Source organism: Notolepis coatsorum (genome assembly GCF_963971535.1).
Source record: "Notolepis coatsorum genome assembly, chromosome: 4".
Lineage (NCBI taxonomy): Eukaryota > Metazoa > Chordata > Actinopteri > Aulopiformes > Paralepididae > Notolepis > Notolepis coatsorum.
In genome coordinates this window covers 141,669,709-141,690,372 of record NC_140168.1, presented here as the reverse complement: position 1 = coordinate 141,690,372, position 20,664 = coordinate 141,669,709, and the positions used below count along the sequence as shown (strand labels likewise).

The 20,664-nt window shown below is 43.3% G+C and overlaps 1 protein-coding gene across 1 annotated transcript in view; it reads left to right on the top strand.

Annotated features, from left to right (window-relative positions):
• The window catches only part of agfg2 (ArfGAP with FG repeats 2), a 106,873-nt gene extending 91,011 nt beyond the window's left edge, over positions 1-15,862 (top strand). The window contains exons 7-8 of the mRNA XM_084312124.1: positions 15,372-15,442; positions 15,696-15,862. Of these exons, the coding sequence (XP_084168250.1) occupies positions 15,372-15,442; positions 15,696-15,743 (119 nt within the window). The 3' untranslated portion in view covers positions 15,744-15,862. The remainder of the gene's footprint in view (positions 1-15,371; positions 15,443-15,695) is intronic.
• The last annotated feature ends 4,802 nt before the right edge of the window (positions 15,863-20,664 follow it).

The window sequence follows — 20,664 nt, the reverse complement described above, 5'->3', positions numbered from 1 at the left end:
AGGTATGGGTTAAGCTGCACCCACAGTCTGATGCCAAGGCCATGTTTATGGCAAAACTTACTCCAAAGTGGAGAGGGCCAGCCACAGTTCTCAGACATTTAGGGTCAGTGAACTACAGGGTAGCCATGGATAGCAGTCCCACCACCCATGAAACCTTGCATGTTGAGAACATGAAGATGTTTTATGGCGGTGGTACTACGCTTGGTGGGGGGGATGTGTAACATGCGTTACTTTATGAAGAAGATGTCAATGTGTTGATAAATGAAGTGTGGGCCCAATATGTTAGGATATGCCAATGTCAGCATATTTGGGTCACTTGACCTTTAAGATTCCAGGTATGGGTGTGGTTAGGGGCGGTCCCAACCATCAGGGGGCCATCTTGGATTGGAATCATGGCCTCATGGAGTTTTGTTTGCTTACTGCTATTGTGGGAGGAAGGGGGGATTTTTCCAGGCCTCCTAAAAGATTCTCCAGTAACCAAGGACAGTTCAGCTACAGTGGTTTTTCCCAGTGGATTACTTCTTTTTCCTTTCCTTTTCTAAGATGTGGATCAACCCAGGACTTATCACCTTTTGGACACTCAAAGGTTTGAGTGTTGTTGGACACTACTAACTCTACCATGCAGGCTGCATGGTCTGGTAGGCCTGAACATTATACATGGTAACACACATGGTAACATTATACATGGTACATTATATATGGTAACATTGTACATGGTAAACATACATGGTAACACACATGGTAACATTATACACGGTACATTATATATGGTAACATTGTACATGGTAAACATACATGGTAACACACATGGTAACATTATACACGGTACATTATACATGGTAACATTATACACGGTACATTATACATGGTAACATTGTACATGGTAAACATACATGGTAACATTATACACGGTACATTATATATGGTAACATTGTACATGGTAAACATACATGGTAACATTATACACAAGTTTCTCAAGTTCAAGTTTCTTTATTAGTTGACATGCAAAGATACAGAATACCTTCACATGGAATGCTTTTTTCTGTTATGCTCCTATGAGGATCATAGGACGCTTGGATCATACACATACAGCTCATTACAGTAATATTCCACAATTATTACATTTTAGATAGTAATAATGGTACAGAGCCTTGAGACAAACATATGCATATTCACCACCGCAAACAGACTGGCAGCCGTCATAGGCAGCGCCATTTATGGAAGGAGGGGGGAGTGGGTTGGGGTTGTTACAGGGCTATAGGGGGGGGGGGGGAGTGATCCCTCACACGAGGCAGCCGACAGTGCAGCGCCAATGCAGAGGAAGGGGGGGGGGGGGGGGGGGGGAGGTGGGGGGGAGTGCACAAGCCAAGTCCTGGGTGGGGGAGGTAGGGATTGCGGGTGGGGGAGCCGCTCGCCACTCTTATCTCCCAGAGGGCCTTCGCCTCCAGCAGCTCCCTGTTTCGACCTTGGTCCAGGAATTTGTTTTGGCTGACTGACTGGCCCATTTATCCCAGCCACGTCACTTTAAATTTGATTTGAATAGAGTGAAATATAACTATTGATTTGAGTGGAGTGAGTTTTAACAACTCCGTCCAAATGACTGAATGCATTATTAGTCCAAGTGTCCAAGTGTCTTATCAGTTCATTTTGGTAGATCCTGTGCGCGGTAAACAGATCCAAAATCTTCTTATTGCAGTCCAAAAGCTTCGATAATCCAAAAATGACCACGTCTTCAAGTTGGTATCCCGATTATGATGTCCCAATAGGCAGAGAGGGTTAGCCTTATTCTGCTTCTTGAAGAAAATATGCAATTCACTGATTAGATCCATTTAGAGTTGATTTGAGTATAGTCCGGCCACCGGCACGAAGCAGAGCATAGCAGCGTCGGGCTCCATGGAGCAGTAGAGGCGGCGGTAGGAACGGCCTTGAAGGCCTAGGGAGAGAGGAAAGAAATGCGACTTGTCTCTGCAAGAGGTGGGAGGTGTTACACGGTACATTATACATGGTAACATTATACATGGTAAACATACATGGTAACATACATGGTAACATTATACACGGTACATTATATATGGTAACATTGTACATGGTAAACATACAGGGTAACATTATACACGGTACATTATACATGGTAACATTTATGTTGGGGCTAATGGACTGTAAAGCTGACAGGACCGTTCTTATTGGTTTGAGATGATTTTTGTCGTACCATACGTTGCTATGGGGTGCCCCATTTATTTTGATCCTCTTTTTGGTTAATACAACACTTTGAATTTAACACTGTTCCAGTACTCTCATTCTTTATAGCTGAACAGGTTTGTTTATTATTATCAAGCTTGTTACAGTGCATTCACTGCAAAACAAGCACACTGCATCTATCTATCTATCTATCTACTGTGCATCTTGGGGTAGAACAAGGAAGAAAAAAAACACAGTTGTTATTATTATTAATATTACCGCGGCGCGCATTCACTGCAAAACAAGCACACTGCATCTATCTATCTATCTACTGTGCATCTTGGGGTAGAACAAGGAAGAAAAAAAACACAGCTGTTATTATTATTAATATTACCGCGGTGCGCATTCACTGCAAAACAAGCACACTGTGTAAACATGTCTCGTGGACAGACTTGGGGGGCTGAAGACCAAATAAAACAGCTGCTTGTGGGGAATGTGGGCACTCACAAAAACAACGAGGTGTACAAGTTGTTTAGCGAGAGGATGGCGGTAATGGGAATTATAATCAAACGATGGATCAATGCCACGTCTCTGCTACTATCACGCTCACGCAGTTTGTGTTGACGCGCATTTCACTTCCTGAAAGGGAGGGATTTCCACTCTCCATTGTGTCCAATAGACGAGCGCCCTTTTCGACCGCGTGACATTGTTCAGATAGTTCGGTGCATAGGGTACGCCTCACAGATTTTAGTGTGAACGCAGGCGAACCAAATGAAGAATGCAACAATGTTGCAACTTCACCACCAGAACCGCACCGAATCCACCAAAACTATATGTGAAAGCGACCTAAGTGTGTTTGAGTATCCAGAGCGGAGGGAGTGGGTGGAGGTTGGGGGAGCGATGAGTTCCTATAGGCGCTTGTTACACGGACTGTTTTTGTGCTCGTTTTTATACGTTTTTGAATACGTTTCATGTCCCTTTTACACAGAAATGCGTTTTTTGGCGTTTTTTGGCGGATACGTTGTGGCCCCTACTGAAACGCTAAATTGTGTTTTCCGTTTTTGAGCAGCGCCAAAACTCGCCGACAACAGTCGTGTAGCCTTCACGGAGCCGTTGTTGCGAAAACACCCATGCGCAGTAGATACCATCTGCGTGCCCTTCTGGTGACAACAGAGTTTGTGTGTGTGGGTGTGTGTGTGTGTTTGGGACAGAGCTCCGTGTCCCTGTGTCCCAAATAGCTGCAGCTACCATGTGTTGTCAAGTTATTGTTATAGTTAACAGTCTGCATTCCCTTAACAATTGTTTGTATTGAGCCGTATTGTATTGCACCCATTATGTAATATGTTAAATAAAGTTTACATCCATTCATTCTGCTAGCATTACCACTGGCTAACATGAGCTAGCGTTAGCTATCAGACCCTGTTAGCTCAAAGCTCCTCTTTCAACTTAACAAGCATTAAACAAAATGGCCCAGTCATCTATTCACCTTTGTTTAATACACACAGCGTTGTCTCTAATGTTATCTAGCTACTGATGGCTCCCGATATCATCAGTTTGGTGCTGGCTAACTAGCGTGAGCTAACGTTAGCTTCTAGCCACAATGCTATACGGTTATAATGGCATATTCCATTGACGTTAGCATGCAGCTAACAATGTAGCTACCGATCTTTTTTTAGACTAAACTATCCGCTCTTGGTGGTCACTTGTGTTGATGTTAGTTTTGTTTCATCAACAAATGACAGGCAGAACACACAGTTTTGTTTATTGCACTTTTATTAGACTTTGCTGAAAAAGAAGTGCTGCAATGGGTAAACAGGCAAAGATTGTTGACTTTCTTTGCAGGAAGTGTATTGGCACATTCAAGTTCTGATTGGTTGAAATTGCCTTCATGTTCGCCACCTACTGCCACCTACTGCTTTGGCAGTGTACTACATCACTGTGCTCAGGTGACAAAAACGAAAGTGTGACTCGAGGCTGCTACGTTGCGGCGAAAACTCATCTGACAATGAAACGAAAACGAAACTAAGGTGTAACCGGCGCCTTAGATAGGAGGAGGGGTTGTTGCTGTGGATGCACTGATGGGTGAGGAGGGAGACCTTGTATTCAATTCTGAAGGAGATCAAATAGAAGGAGAGCCTGAAGGAGAGCCAGTGTAGGGAATGGAGTATGGGTGTGATGTGTTCATATTTCCGCACTCTTCCTGTTCAAATGTCAATCTAGAGTGACGTAAAAGTCACAGGACTATGTTCAGACTGAGATCACGTCGCAAAAGAATCAGACCTGTATCTGATTTATCAGAATAGAAAAGATCAGATTCCATGTGATTGGTGCTGTTCACACTGTCATAAAAAAACCCAGATCTGAGTCACATTATGAGAAAATAAATTGGATTGTGAGTGTAGTCTAAAGGAACCAGATTCAGGGGGGTCTGCAGCAGACGTGTCCCCCTCAATATTGAAAAGAAGGTACATTTGCCCCCCCCTAAGAAGAAGAAGAAGAAGAAGAAGAAGAAGAAGAAGAAGAAGAAGAAGAAGAAGAAGAAGAAGAAGAAGAAGAAGAAGAAGAAGAAAAAAAATAAGAGATATATACACTCCAGCGCGAGGCCTCCAACTCCATCTCCGACCTCCTCACCATCCCCCCCGCATCAGGCGTTCCACACTGGGAGACCGAGCTTTCTCCGTAGCTGCCCCCAGGCTGTGGAACTCCCTCTCCCCCTCCATCCGAGGCTCTGACACCATCAACCTCTTCAAAACACACCTAAAAACACACCTGCATTCACGCAACACGGCCCTGCTCCCAAGTAGCCCACCCCCTTCACCCCCTGACTCTTTTCTTTTAAGCCACAGATCCTGTTGATTTAGTTTTTGTAAAAATGTTTGTTACTGTTTCGTCCAATTGGACAGCACCTTGCTTCCTTTTTTTATTATTTAATTTGTTTTATTCTTTCCTGTTGTTACTATATATATATTCATATTTTACCCTTTCTTTTATATAGCTTCTCTCTCTTTGTAAAGTGTCCTTGATTCTGAGAAAGGCGCTTCTCTCTTTAAATCCAATTTATTATTATTATTATTATTATTAATAAATTATTATTATTATTATTATTATTATTATTATTATTATTATTATTATTATTATTATTATTATTATTATTATTATTATTATTATTATTATTATTATTATTATTATATACAGTGAATGCCTGAGAGCCTTACTGCATTATATTCCATTATATTTGTGTCAGCGGGTGTACCTGAATGATGTCTTTTCCATTACAAATATAAAGACATTTCCACCATAAATTGATGCCGAAAAGGCACAAATTGGTTGCATAAAAGTACCCCAGAGTGCAGGAAGTGTTCCAACCCTACGCCCTCATTGTGTACGAGGCTGCAACGACAAGCCTGTCTCATTCTCATTTAGCTGAAATCGATTTCCTTGCGTGTAGAAAATCAGGAAGAAAACATGTCACTATAATGTGTTTTGTTCACAGCTTCAAGTTGGAAAGACTACACTGGCTCGTATTGGGAGGGAGATATTCTAATAGTGTCTATTGTATTGCTGACTCTGTACAACTAGCCAGTGAGGACCTGCGGCTCTTATTTAATGCTCTGCAAGATGTGCTTATCGGGCTTAGGTTTGTAATGCAAGCAAAACAGAATTCATGATGTTCTCCAAGGCTAGCGATATTGTTTACAATCATTTGCATATATCCACGGTGAGTGGGACTGTGGTCGAGAGAGTTTCAGAATACAAATATCTTGGCATCGTGCTTGACGAGATGTTTACATTTAAATAACCGTATAGATAGACAATATTCTGGCTTCTTGCACAGGAACAGAACCAGCTTCCCAATGAGGCAGAAAGAGGGTCGTTGAAGCAGTTTGGGTTATGGAGATGGGATTTATAGAAATTCTGCTCCTCCACTCTGAAACCTCTAGACCTCAGGAGCAGTGTTGGGACTAACGCGTTACAGAAACGAAGTTACTTTTTGCCGCAACTAGTACTCTAACGCATTACTTTTGAAATTCAGTAACGCTACTTACGTTACTGAATGGTTCGTCACTGCGTTATTTGCGTTATATACGGCGTAGATTGATAGCGAGCGGTAGTGATTATTATTATTATTATTATCCTCATCCCCACCCGCGTAGAATGATACGAGGCGAGTCTGGCCACTGGCCAATCAGAAGTGCGCAAGAAATGCGGCTACGGAAAGAAATAGACCCTCTCTATTGTAAACAAAACAAACGCTCGCTATGAATCTATATAAAAAGAACGCAGTAACAAACTAACAAACCATTTAGCAACTACTTGGAGAGATAATTAATATACAACATGGAAACGAGATAAAGAACATGTTTGAGGCGCTGCTGGAGTCAACTGGACTAACGTAACGTTACTACATCTCAACCACCGCAGACTTTGGTGAGTCAGTGCAATGTGTTCACTGAAACTCAAGTTGATCAACGGATTTTGACTGTACGAAATCTGCCAGGGAATCTCATAATACTAATCAAACAATATAAATATAGTCCTTTCATGCACAATTGATATCCTAACTATTCTAACGTTGCAATGCTTTGATTGATATCTTAAACAACGTTGCAACTTGCAAGATGGTGAATGAATGAATGAATGAAAACTTTATTTAACAGATTGCAGAATGGGTACAATACAGTACGGCTCAATACATACAATTGTTAAGGGGATGCAGACCTGAGAAAGACGTTTGTCTTGTTTCCATCAGGGTCCCCCATTTTCAATTCATATAGACATTTATGACATACACAACATACATGACATTTATGGCATAGGGACATATAGGTATTTAGTACTGATACATTTGTGACATAAACGGTATTCAAATATACAGTACTGTTACCCCTAGCTTTGGGTAGGGCGTTCCACATTGTTGTGGCATAATTGCGAAACGTGTTTAGTCCCTTGTTTGAGCCGAATCTGGGTTTTACATGATTTGTTGAGCTTCCTCTGGTGTAGTGGTTGTGGTATTCACTGACCTTTGGGAAGTATTTTGACATGTACATGGGTACCCCGGTCGTATAGTGTATCTTGTAGACCAGGCCCATTGCAAGTTGCTGTACTCTGTCGTCTACTCTAAGCCATCCTAGGTTGTCAAAGTGGGCAGGGGTGAGGTGGGTTCTGGGGTTCAGGTCAAGTAGTAGTCTGACCAGTTTGTTTTGTGATGTTTGTAATTTTGTTTTAAGCGCCTTTGAGGTGCTTTGGTACCATGAGGTGCACGCATAGTCGTAGTACCCTTGAATTATAATGGTTATAATGAAACGCTCCGGCGACATCAAGGCTGTTCCTTCAACCGGCGCACTTCTTATTATATGACTCGGGACAACATTTGTTTGTGTCAGATTTGTGTTTGTATCTAGACCACATTGCTTAGCAGAGTTCGGTGATGTGAATGGAAACTGTCAAGTTGATCAACCGATTTTGAGTACTATAGGGCATGGGACTCGGGAGCAATCTTTTTTTTTAATCTTTTTTTTAAATAACTAAATAGTTACTTTTCCCAGTAACTCATTACTTTTGGGTGTAAGTAACTAGTACAGTAACGAAGTTACTTTGAAATGAAGTAACTAGTAAAGTAACTGAGTTACTATTTTTCAGTAACTAGCACAACACTGCTCAGGAGAGAGAACACTAGATATTTTTACAAAATTTGTGTACTGCACTGGTAGATTATTTTACTTGTTTCAAGGACACATTTGCTTAAAACTAGTTTTTATCTCTCTATTTTTTTTTGTCAGACCATTTACGCAGTGTGGAGTTCCCTCTCCTGATTTGGATAAAGTGGGATACCAGAACATTTATTTTCTGTTTACTGCAGAGCGGAGGGACTGGGAGACCCACGTTACTGACCAGACACTCTATATCAGTGATGACTGTTTACTGCAGAGTGGAGGGACTGGGAGACCCACGTTACTGACCAGACACTCTATATCAGTGATGGCTGTTGGGAGTGTAGAGCTACTATTTTAACATGTAGATCACTTATTTTCACAAACAAAAAATACCACTTACAGCACCTTTAATGCAATGGCATCTTTTTAAATTGTCAAATAAAACTAACATGGTCATCATTCTACTCTCAGATCTATTACTGGTGATAGATATGGTACTCACCACTGCATCCTGTGTGATAAAGTATGTTGGTCTTATCTGGCAGAGCGGTGAAATAAACATCGGTATCTGTTTATCTTTAATGCCATTGTTGGGAAATTACTAGGGCTGACCCCTATTAGTCGATTAGTCGACTAATCGGTCGAAAGGAGCCGTAGTCGACTAACCAACCTCTTAGTCGAATAGTAAAAAAAAAAAAAAGATAAAAAAAGAAAAGAGGCCTAGAAGCGTGGCTAACGCTAATGCCACGCATACCAGAGGCTAACTGCCTACGAAAACAGGCACAGAGGCACTGAAAGAGGATTTCACCCATCTAATGAACACACTAGACTAGACAAATATCAAGATGTATCCATCAGTGGACCAATTGCATGCTTTTGCAGAGGACAAGAAGCCTTCAGTCGACTCCTTCAGACATTAAGCACCCCCCACAGCCCAAATGGAATGATAAAAAAAATACAAAATTAAATAATAATTTTTTATTTTATTTTTATATTATATATATTTTTTTTTTGTCGACCAATAGTCGACTAACGGCAAATTTTGGCCAATCATAGTCGACCATCCAAATCCTTAGTCGGGGACAGCCCTAGAAATTACCACCATATATCACAACGTTGCTTGATTGTAACTATGACCCCTATCTGACCTAAATGACTGATGCTTAAGGACCCCAGAGTGCAGACTGAACTTGGAATGTCAGCCTTTTGTTTTAATGCCCCGGCTTTCTGGAATGATCTTCAACTCTCGCTAAAGATCAATACTCCACTAACCTATAGACATTTTGTGTTTTATTTTTGTCCTATTTATTCAATGTCTAATTGTCTAAGCTGATTTTTCATTCCCTTATCTTAATCGTGTTTGTCTGTTTTTAATAATAATAATAATAATAATAATAATAATAATAATAATAATAATAATAATAATAATAATAATAATAATAATAATAATAATAATAATAATAATAATAATAATAATAATAATAATAATAATAATAATAATACATTGAATTTGTATTGCACTTTTTGTTCACTGAGATCCCAAAGTGCTACAGGGTTAAAACATAGTTAAAAAAAATTAAATACAGAATAAAAATAAGATAAAAATAGAACATACGCCTGTAATCCCGTGTAGGTAAACAAAGGGAACCTCAACTGCTTTTTTTTTTATCCACTTTTTCTCCTTCTTTTTCCTGTTTTTCTCCCATCCCAATTTAGTCGTGCCAATTCCCCCCTCCCCTGTCTTGATCGTTGCTCGCATGTGCCCCCCCACTGGTCGTCGTAGGGAGGGTTGAAGAATCTATCGCATGTCCCCTCCGATACATGCGGAGTCAGCCAGCCACTTCTTTTCACCTGCCAGCGCGGACTCTCATTGGCGAGGTGTAACGTGTGGGAGGCTCACACTACCCTCGACATATCCTGTCCTTGCTGTGCAGGCGCCCTGACCGACCTGTAGGAGTCGCTGTTTACAACGATCAGATTACCACCCATCGACTCCCCTCCCGCTGACTCTGCCAATTGAGTCAGTATGACGGCCGGCCAGAGCCGGAGGCAACGCTGACGGCCGGATTCGATACCGGTGTCTCACGCGTTGGTGACAAGCACTTAGACCGCTGCGCCACCCAGCTGCCCTCCTCAACTGCCTTTTCAAGTATATAAATCAAGGGTTGAATTAATATGGACCAGTTTCATTTTCATTCAGACCTCATTCTGACCTCCGACAAGTCCAAGATCTCCAATAAAGGGGTTATAGCATGCGGGTTAAGTGATCATTATATGATATTCTGTACCCGCAAAAAACTAAAACAAAAGGCTGGCTGCCACAAAACAGTCACATCTAGAGACCTCAAAACCTACTCTAGCGAGGCCTTCAACCTTGAACTGGAGAGTCTGGACTGGTCAGATGAACTCAATGGTACACTGGTTCAGTGGCGGCCGGTGGGTACTTCGCCACTAGGGGCGCTATACCAAACATTTTGCAAACATGTACAGTACAGTACCACGCAACAGACTCATGGCAAGACGTGAGCGATTCGACTCACGCTCACGGCAATGAATCGGCTCTTATGAACGAGTCGCTCAGCTGTTACTACAACAACACACAACCAGTCAAATAAAGTATAGTCTAGACTCTAATTCACAACTTGAAACACAATATATAAATAGAAAAGTTAGAAACAAAACTCGCCCGTCTCCAAACACAGGCAGATCTCTCCCTCTCTCCTTCTCTCTCTCACACACAGCGCGACGTGGAATCGATTCGTTACACAATCAGACCTATTATATACCAAGAATAACTTCAGTATGAGTACAGGGCTGTACACATATTTTGCATATTGTTAAACGAGCCAAGGCTAGCTATTAAACTATCGATATGAATCGAAAATCTGGGACCCTGATGTAAACAAGACAAACGTCTTTCTCTGGTCTGCATCCCCTTAACAATTGTGTGTATTGAGCCGTACTGTATTGTACCCATTCTGCAATCTGTTAATAAAGTTCTCATTCATTCATTCATTCAAACATAGACGATATTGAACAAGCCATAATCCACGTATTTTCAATCCGAGAGAGCTGCAGTAGTTAAATCAATGAGCCATCGACATAGTCAGTGTGGTAACGTTATTATTGCATCCAAGATTGATACACGGCTGGCTAGGCAGTTGGTAGTCATAGTCTTGTGTTATAAAATAAATAAACAATCAGCAATGTCTCGCTTCATGAATGGCCAGCAGTAGCCTAACAGTACTGCTCCTAAAAAAAACTATTTACAAACGTTAACGTTAACCACAGAGAGAGAGAGAGAGAGAGAGAGAGAGAGAGAGAGAGAGAGAGAGAGAGAGAGAGAGAGAGAGAGAGAGAGAGAGAGAGAGAGAGAGAGAGAGAGAGAGAGAGAGAGAGAGACTCACTGTTTAGTTGAAACGTCCAGGGCAGGAGAGCTTGATAAACGTGTATAATCCACTGATGATGTATTCCAGACCACTGTCCACTGTAGTCTGTCTCCAGACTGCATCCGCCATATAGCTTGTTAGCCAAGTGTTAGCTCGTTAGCACAACACAAGTACATTCCTTTGTCCATTTCCGCTCGAACAGACTGCAAACTACCTGGCGTTCTATCGCCATGCTCTAAGACAAACTCTAACCTTAACCAACTTTGAAAGAGTGCCTAAGCTTAACAGTCTAAAGAACTTGCAGTCACGGCACGCTCGTCTAAGACAAACAGCTGCCTGCATCATTCTCACAACAACACAACTATCTCCACCGACCAACCTAGGAATAACCTAGAATTGGAACATTAGAAATTGGATTCGGCCAATCAGAGATCGTCTCTGTGAAATTCTGCTACGGAAAAAAATACTGGCGTCGGCCAATCAGAGAGCGTCTCCGCGAAATGCGGCTACAGATATTCTTGACGCTACTGGCTAGACCGCTTCAAATCGCGCCCGGATTCCAACATAATAGTCATATTTCAACGCACAACGCGTTATGCACTGATTGGCTGTGACGGATACAGCGATCAAACTGTGACGCGCACTCAGAGCGCTATCGCGTATAGCCCGGGCCGAAAAAAAAAAAAAAACGTGATGTCACTTCCTGCTCTGGAAAACGAGTGTTTTTTAATTGCGATAATAACGTTATATTGTGCATTGGAAATACAAACATACTTAAAATGAGTAAATATTATTCATTTTAAACATGTTTATATTATTTATAGGGCTATAAAACTAAAAACTAAAAACTTATTTTTCTTGTTCTCTCATATAACCAGGGTAGTTCCTGAGGGGGGGCGGCGCCCGAGCGCCCCTAGTGGCGAGCCGCCACTGGACTGGTTGAAGAAACATGGCTTGGTTTCAAAACCAAATTCTCAACAATACTAAACGACATGGCCCCCCTAAGAACCACCAGGGTAAAAAATCGCGCTGAGCCGTGGATGCACTCCGAAATACTGGCCGCTATGAAAACCAGAGACAAAAAATGCTCTGAGTTTCGTAAAAGTCAGTCAAAGCTTAATAAAAGCACGAGCAGTGAACTCCAAGCCCACGTGACTGAACTCAAACTAGAAAGAAACAGACTAAGAAACGACGTAAACTCCATGATCAAAACTGCAAAAAAGAATTTCATCAATGACAAAACTGAGGAAAACAAAAACAAACCACGTGAACTTTGGAAATTACTCAATAATCAACTAGGATGCAGTAAAAAACTTAAAACCAGATTCTCAAACATAAACATAAAAACGGACAACACGCTCATCACAGACAAGCTGGATGTAGCCAATTACTTAAACATTTTCTTCACAAACATAGCCACAACACTGGTAAACAAACTACCCTCCCACTCAGGGCTTTATGGGGTAGAACACATAGTAGCTTACTACAAAAACCTAGGGGTCCGCAAGGACGACTTCAAGCTGGAAATGGTAACAACAGATGAGGTACTCAATAAACTGAGCGCCCTCCAACCTAACAAGGCCACTGGCCATGACAACATCCCCTTCAAATTCCTCAGAGACTCAGCAGCCGCCATCACCCCAATCATCACACACATAATAAACCTCTCCATAAAACAGGGACACGTCCCCAAGGACTTCAAAATTGCGAGGGTGACCCCTCTGCACAAAAAGGGCAGCAAATTAGACCCAGGCAACTACCGCCCTGTTTCTATTCTCACCTCCATCTCGAAAGTCATGGAAAAAATAGTCTATGAACAGGTCGAAAAGTACCTAGCGGAAAAAAATCTAATCTACGAATTCCAATCTGGCTTCAGAACATCCCACTCCACTGACACATGCCTTCTCTATTTGAATGACCACATCAAACAAGAGGTGGACGCAGGCAAATACTGCGGCATGGTCATGCTGGACCTACAAAAGGCCTTTGACACGGTCAATCACTCCATTCTGATTGACAAGCTAAAAGCAATTGGTTTTGATAGTCTATCAGTGAGCTGGATGCAATCCTACCTTGAGGGGAGGGAACAGATGGTGGAGGTAAACGGTACCCTATCCCCCCCCCCCTCACAGTGAGCTGTGGTGTTCCACAAGGAAGCATACTAGGACCGCTACTGTTCCTAATTTATGCAAATGACATGTCGTCAGCTTGTGACTGCAACTTGTTCCTGTTTGCGGACGACTCAGCCCTGCTGGTCTCTGACAAGAACAAGTTACAGGTTGAAAAAACCCTCAGCTCGGAACTAGGCAGAATCTGCATATGGCTCGCTGATAACAAACTATCATTACACATGGGCAAAACAGAGTCCATTCTCTTCGGTTCAAATAACAAACTCAGCAAGACCGACGGCTTCTCAGTTACAGTGGGTGACAATATTGTCACAAGGAAAGATGAAATTACCTACCTGGGTTCCATCCTAGAGGCTAATCTCTCCTGTGACAAAATGGCATCCAATGTAATAAAGAAAGTCAACCAACGAACTCGATTCTTGTACCGGATCTCCTCTCTGGTAAACAAGAATACCCTGAAGACTCTGGCAGGAGCACTCATTCAGGGGTACTACGACTATGCTTGCACCTCATGGTACCAAAGCACCTCAAAGGCACTAAAAACTAAATTACAAACATCTCAAAACAAACTGGTCAGACTACTGCTTGACCTTACTCCTAGAACCCACCTCACCCCTGCCCACTTTGACAACCTAGGATGGCTTAGAGTAGACGACAGAGTACAGCAACTTGCAATGGGCCTGGTCTACAAGATACACTACACGACCAAGGTACCCATGTACATGTCAAAATACTTCCCAAAGGTCAGTGAATACCACGATCACAACACCAGAGGGAGCTCCACAAATCATGTTAAACCCAGATTCGGCTCAAATAAGGGACTAAACACGTTTCGCAATTATGCCACATCAATGTGGAACGCCCTACCCAAAGCTGTAAAGGAATGTGGATCACTACCCACTTTCAAAACCTCTCTCAAGGGACACCTACGGGAGACTGCAATTCAACACTGGCCCCTGTAAATATCCTAACCCAACCCCCTCCAATGTACAGTCATTTACCTAGTATGGTTTTGTCAATAGTCCAATGTACAATTTTGTTTGTTTGTACAGTGTCCCCCCCCCCCCCCTCAATGTACAGTTTTGCTTGTTTATACAGTGTGCCCCCCCCCCCCCCCCCCCCCCCAACCACCTCCAATGTAGATTACCCAGTATGGTTGTCAATATCCCAGTGTACCCAACCCCCCCCACCCAACCTCCTCCAATGTACAGTTTCTACGTCAAATGTATATACTCCCTCTTCCTGACTCCTTCTGTATCACAAACAGTACTGTATTTGCAAATCTGGTATGTCATAAATGTATAGATGTAGCAGTACTGACTATCTGTATGTCATGTATGTCATATATGTCCTGATGAATTGAAAATGGGGGACCCTGATGTAAACAAGACGAAAGTCTTTCTCTGGTCTGCATCCCCTTAACAATTGTGTGTATTGAGCTGTACTGTATTGTACCCATTCTGCAATCTGTTAATAAAGTTTTCAATCAATCAATCAATCAGTAAAACAGGCTGTGAGACGCTTCTCTCACTCAAACCTTTCAACGTTTCGACTCAAGTCGCTTGTTTGCTTTCCGACTCTGTGCGTTCAGTAGAAAGCTGCTGAAGAGAAAACGGCTGCTGAAGTGGATACGAACCGCTAGCCCTAGCTTAAAACTTGTGTTTTTTGTACAACAGCTAGGCCACTATAGCTTTCTACTGAACTCACAGAGAGGAAATTGGTATCGATCTTCTTGTCAGACTCCGGAGAAGACGGTAAGCACATTTCCCCCATAAAGTTGACGTGTTCCTTTAAGACCTTAGTTCAGGAGATTCCATTTCTAACCTCGAAAGATGGGTTCTTGGCAAAAAAAACTCATCTTTTGTTTTGTTCTGGCTTCATCACACTCAAGGGGGCGTGAATGTAGGTCTTCAGTGGTTGAATAATCAATTATGAAAGGTTTCTTTAAGGCGGGAATAAAATTATCTGTGTATGTGTGTGCGTGTGTGTGTGTGTGTCTGTGTGCGCGTGCATGCTCGCAGGTTTCGCCTCTTTTCCCGCGCCCGACTCTCAGCCCAAAGTCCCTCGTCCGATGTCGGTGAACCCATTCACCGTGAGTACCCCCCATTCACACACAGCCCCGCAAACAAGTGCCACCAAGGGTTTTCGGAAGCCAGGCTACACTGAAGGAGGTGGTGGGGTGGGGTGGGGTGGGGTGAGGTGGGGTGGGGGGATGGTTAATTGGTATTTTTTTCTTTTGCAAGTTCCCATTGACTTCTGGAGACACCGCGAGCGTAGTAACTTCCCCTCTCTCTCTCCCTCCTCTTCTCGCTTTCTTTCTTTCTTTCTTTCTTTCACTCTCTCAGGGAAACGTTTACCCCAGCAGAGGAACGTCGCGGAACCCTTTCATCTGATACGGGGCGCCCCTGGGCCCCCCCCAACCCTCTGGGAATGGAGGGAGAGAGAGATGAGGAGAAGCAGGAGGAGAGAGATGAGGAGGAGAAGGAGGAGGAGGAGAGAGATGGGGAGGAGGAGGGGGAGAGAGATCAGGAGGAGGAGGGGGAGAGAGATCAGGAGGGGGAGAGAGATCAGGATGAGGAGGGAGAGAGATGAGAAGGAGGAGGGGGGAGAGATGAGGAGAAGGAGGAGGAGGGATAGAGATGAGGAGGAGGGAGAGAGATGAGGAGGAGGAGAGAGATGAGGGGGAGAGAGATCAGGAGGAGGAGGGAGAGAGATGAGAAGGAGGAGGGGGGAGAGATGAGGAGGAGAAAGAGGAGGAGGGAGAGAGATGAGGAGGGGGAGAGAGATCAGGAGGAGGGAGAGAGATGAGAAGGAGTTGGGGGAGAGATGAGGAGAAGGAGGAGGAGGGAGAGAGATGAGGAGGAGTGAGAGAGATGAGGAGGAGGGGGAGCTGATGAGGAGGGGGAGTGAGAGAGATGAGGAGGAGGGGGAGAGATGAGGAGGAGGGGGAGAGATGAGGAGGAGGGGGAGATGAGGAGGGGGAGAGATGATGAGGAGGGTGAGAGAGATGAGGAGGGGGGAGTGAGAGAGATGAGGAGGAGGAGGAGGAGGGAGAGAGATGAGGAGAACTTGAGGAGCTGCTGCCATTTCAATGCCTCTAATTGTCACCCTCTGAGAGAGGGCTAATGTCCATGCAGACCCCCCCTCCCTTTCTCTATCTATGTGTTTACATGCTCTGTGTGTTTGTGAGTGTGTGTGTGTGTGTGTGTGTGTGTGCATGTGTGTGAGTAGGTGTGCACGTGTATGTCTGTGGAAAAGATTTGTGCAAACCTACTTATGTGTATGACATTTTATGTATACTGTATGTGTGTGTGTGTGAGTGTGAGTGTGTGTGTGTGCGTGGGTGTGTGTGTGTGTGTGTGAGTGTGTGTGTGTGCGTACGTGCGTGTGTGTGTGTGTGTGATTGTGTGTGTGTGTGTGTGTGTGTGTGTGTGTGTGTGTCCACCTGCTGTGTTCGTACCACATGCTGTCTATCAAATGTGTTTGTGTGCTGATACAAGCCACCTCAGGGCTCTAAGGGAGTCGGACCAGAAAGACACACACACACACACACACACACACACACACACACACACACACACACACACACACACACACACACACACACACACACACACACACACACACACACACACACACACACACACACACACACACACACACACACACACACACACACACACACACACACACACACACACACACACACTACTGCTGCTGCTACTTGTCCCCATCAATCTGCTTCTGTGCGTCACCTGTCCCGTCAGTCGACACGACACGCGTCAGCGCCATTCCTCTGCTTTGCCTTTTCGCTCGATCTCCCAGGTTGAGCGAACGTCCCAAAAAAAGAAGAAGAAGAAGAAGAAGAAGAAGAAAAAAAACTGTCAAACACTAGCCACCTGAACCTGTCCATGTTTACTGTGTAGGGGACAGAACAATAGACACTTCTTCGTAGAGGCTTGGAGAGAGACGCAGAGAGCCAAAATCCGTCCATTTACGCCGATCTTAGCGATGGCTATACGACAGCCTTAATGAGCCTCCTGATTGCATGTGAAGAAGAGTTTTAAAAAGAGAAGACGGGCTCATCTCTCCGCCGTGCGTGCGTGTCTGTGGAACATGTTTGTACCGGTTATATATGTGTCTCAGGCTGCATGGGCTTTGGAGGAGGGCTGAATAGGAGATGCTACTGAACCTCTAAAACACAATTAAAAAGAAGAAAAAAGATAAATAGATGTGTTATTCATCACTCCATGTAATGGACCAAAATGTTTCTCGTGTTTTTTTCCCCGGGTGAAACTTGGAGGGGGAGGCTGATTTCTTTCTTTTTTCTTTTGCGAAATGACAAAAATAAAAGAGAACCATGTAAGAGAGTCTTTGTAACAAGAAGTACCCATGTTCATAAAAATCTGTTTATTGCTTCTTTAGTCCGTTTTGGCTCTGTTTATTGTGTGTGTGTGTGTACCGAACTTACAAACATTTATCATATTTTTATATTCAGATCAAATTCTATTGCCTATATTTATGTCTTTCTACTATTACCCTGCCCATACCTGTACTGTACGCCCCTGCTATGACGCCCACATTTCCCCCAAGGGAACCAATAAAGGGATATCTTATCTCACCTTTATCTTTATCTTTATTAGGGATCCCCATTAGTTATCACCGCAGCAACAACTAGTCTCCCTGGTGAGAGAAACGGGGTTTATTCAATGTATGTGATGTATAGATTGGGGGGAGATGGTAGCATGTAACAATGCCAGAGAGGTCGAAGTGCATGCTGACGGTGGAGGCAGGAGACGGTGGTTCAGTAGAGCAGGGTGACTGAATAGCAGCACACTGAGCAGGGGATGTTGACATTCCGATCTAAGACACAACATTGATAAGAGCGAGTGTGGGCCCAGAGAGCAGGAGGGAGAGGGGTGACATCCTTAATGAAAACAGTAGAAACTGCGTTTTGATGTGTGTAAAGGTTAAACGCGGTTGTCATGACATCGCGTCGCATGACAACCAGGAGAGGGGCGGGGGCTATCGTTGCTATGACGAAGATCCTATAAAGCGGACAGTGGTTCCGGGTGTAAGCCAGACCAAGAGCGGCTAAGGGCAGACTACAATCTGACTAGAGACTCTATCCTCTCATCACGGAGTGGGGGGGGGGGGGGGGGGGGGGGAGGAAGAATGACACATCATCATTAGCTTCGGCTAACGCGAGGAGGGTTTAGGCTAAAGACCAGGCCTGACCACCATTGGACTGAATAGCAGAAGAACGATAGACTGAACACACCGAAAGATCATTAGAATAGACTTTTCAAATTGCGTTCGTCACCAACCCCGGAGCTGTGAGCTGGATTCGCCTGTTCGTTGTCACCAGCTTGGCTGGCCGTTCACACTAATACAATTGGCTGTATTAGAGGGTGGGAGAAGTTGGCGGGGTGGGTCCGGGTCGTTGTAAACAGCGACTCCTACAGTTCGGTCGGGGCGCCTGCTAAGCGCGGATAGGACCTGAGGGGGATAGTGTGATCCTCCCACACGCTACGCCCTCTCAATGAGAATCCGCGCTGCCAGGTGAAAAGAAGCGGTGATTGGCTGGACGTGTGTCGGAGGAAGCACGTGGTAGCCTCCACTCTCCCAGATGATCTGACTGTGGGGGGTAAGTGCGCAGCGACCAGGAAGGGACTGGGAATTGGCATACGACTAACATTGGGATGGGAGAAAATCGGAGGAAAATGGAGGGGGAAAAAGATCAATAATAAAAAAAAAATAGACTTTTCAAGGACAATACAATCTGTTAACATCTGAGCTGAGGCTTCTGTTTATATCAATAAACAACGCTTTTCCTTGTAGGGTATTACGCTGTGTCAAAGTGTCGAATTCTTACGAAGGTGGAGAATTATTATGGTTTGCGGATTGCACTAACGGGGAGAGATAAGGATTATATCAGCCAGTGTATGAGACGTCAGGACCATTAAAATTACACAACGCAGAGGAATTGGATGGAGAGAGGATAACACAAGAAGACGTGATACTGGCCAGATTGATCAGAATCTAACACTGGGGTCCACACACCCAACAAAAACAGTACATACATACATAACATTATAGTAGCATACATTTAAAAATATATTCCAATATTCCTACATATAAAAATTCCAAATAGCATTACAGTACACAAACAGAGTATCAGATCACAGAAAATACAATAAAAGGGATGCAACTCTCAGACAGTCATATCTTTACAGTGTAAACTACAGTATCTGTGTTTTTCTTGTAAACTAATTTATTTTTCTCTCAATGCTTTTTTCAAATTATTTTTAAAACGTATCTTACTGGTTATCTGAGTAAGATGTACTGGCCGTTTATTCCAATATGACATGGCTCTATATAACACAGTTTTCTTCACCTTATCTTATCTTAAACACAAAGTCAGACGTCACTTATTTATTTATTTCTTTTCCTGCTGGTCACAGAGAGTAATTGTGTGAACAACCAGCAGAGGGCGCACTGTGTCAAATCTTTTTCCAACCTTGTGCAGAAGGTTACCTCTGGGTTACACATTGCATAACCTCAGAAATATGCATTATTATTATTATTATTTAACAGGCATCCAGTGTGCAGCGATCCGAATAAGCATAATTGAGATGACGGGTCATTTTTTATGTATTGAATAACCACAATTGAAATGCACATTTCTTTTAATGGTAATAATGGAGTTATTAATGTGGGTTATTGTTTATCATTTCCATCCAATCAGGGACGGGAATCTTTCTAGACATTGGAATTTGTAAGCAGCGTTCCAGGAATTTGAATGGCAGCCTTGTGGCAAGTTGCATCCTGTCACATGCATATGATATGCAGTCAGAAGCCAATAATAAAACGAATCATCTCTCATCATCGGCTCATAATTGTGCATGTAGCTAATGTCTCTCTGATATAGAATCTCAAATGAAACGAGGTTTAATTTATTAAAAAAACATAAAAGTCACTACTATAATCGAGTTTGAAAGTCACATTTCCAGTGCACGTGTGAAAAAACCTTTTCTTTTTTAAAGACCGTCGAATGTATTGAACTGGGTCTGCAGCACGTGGTTTATCAATATCTGCAGCACGTGGTTTATCAATATCTGCTGCACGTGGTTTATCAATATCTGCTGCACGTGGTTTATCAATATCTGCTGACTGCTGCACGTGGTTTATCAATATCTGCTGCACGATTCGACGGAGGATCCGGGAAATGTGACTCCATTCGGCCGCACTGACTGCACTCACACTCACACAGAAGCTCCCCTCTCCGGTACAGCATGCTGCTGTTATAAACGG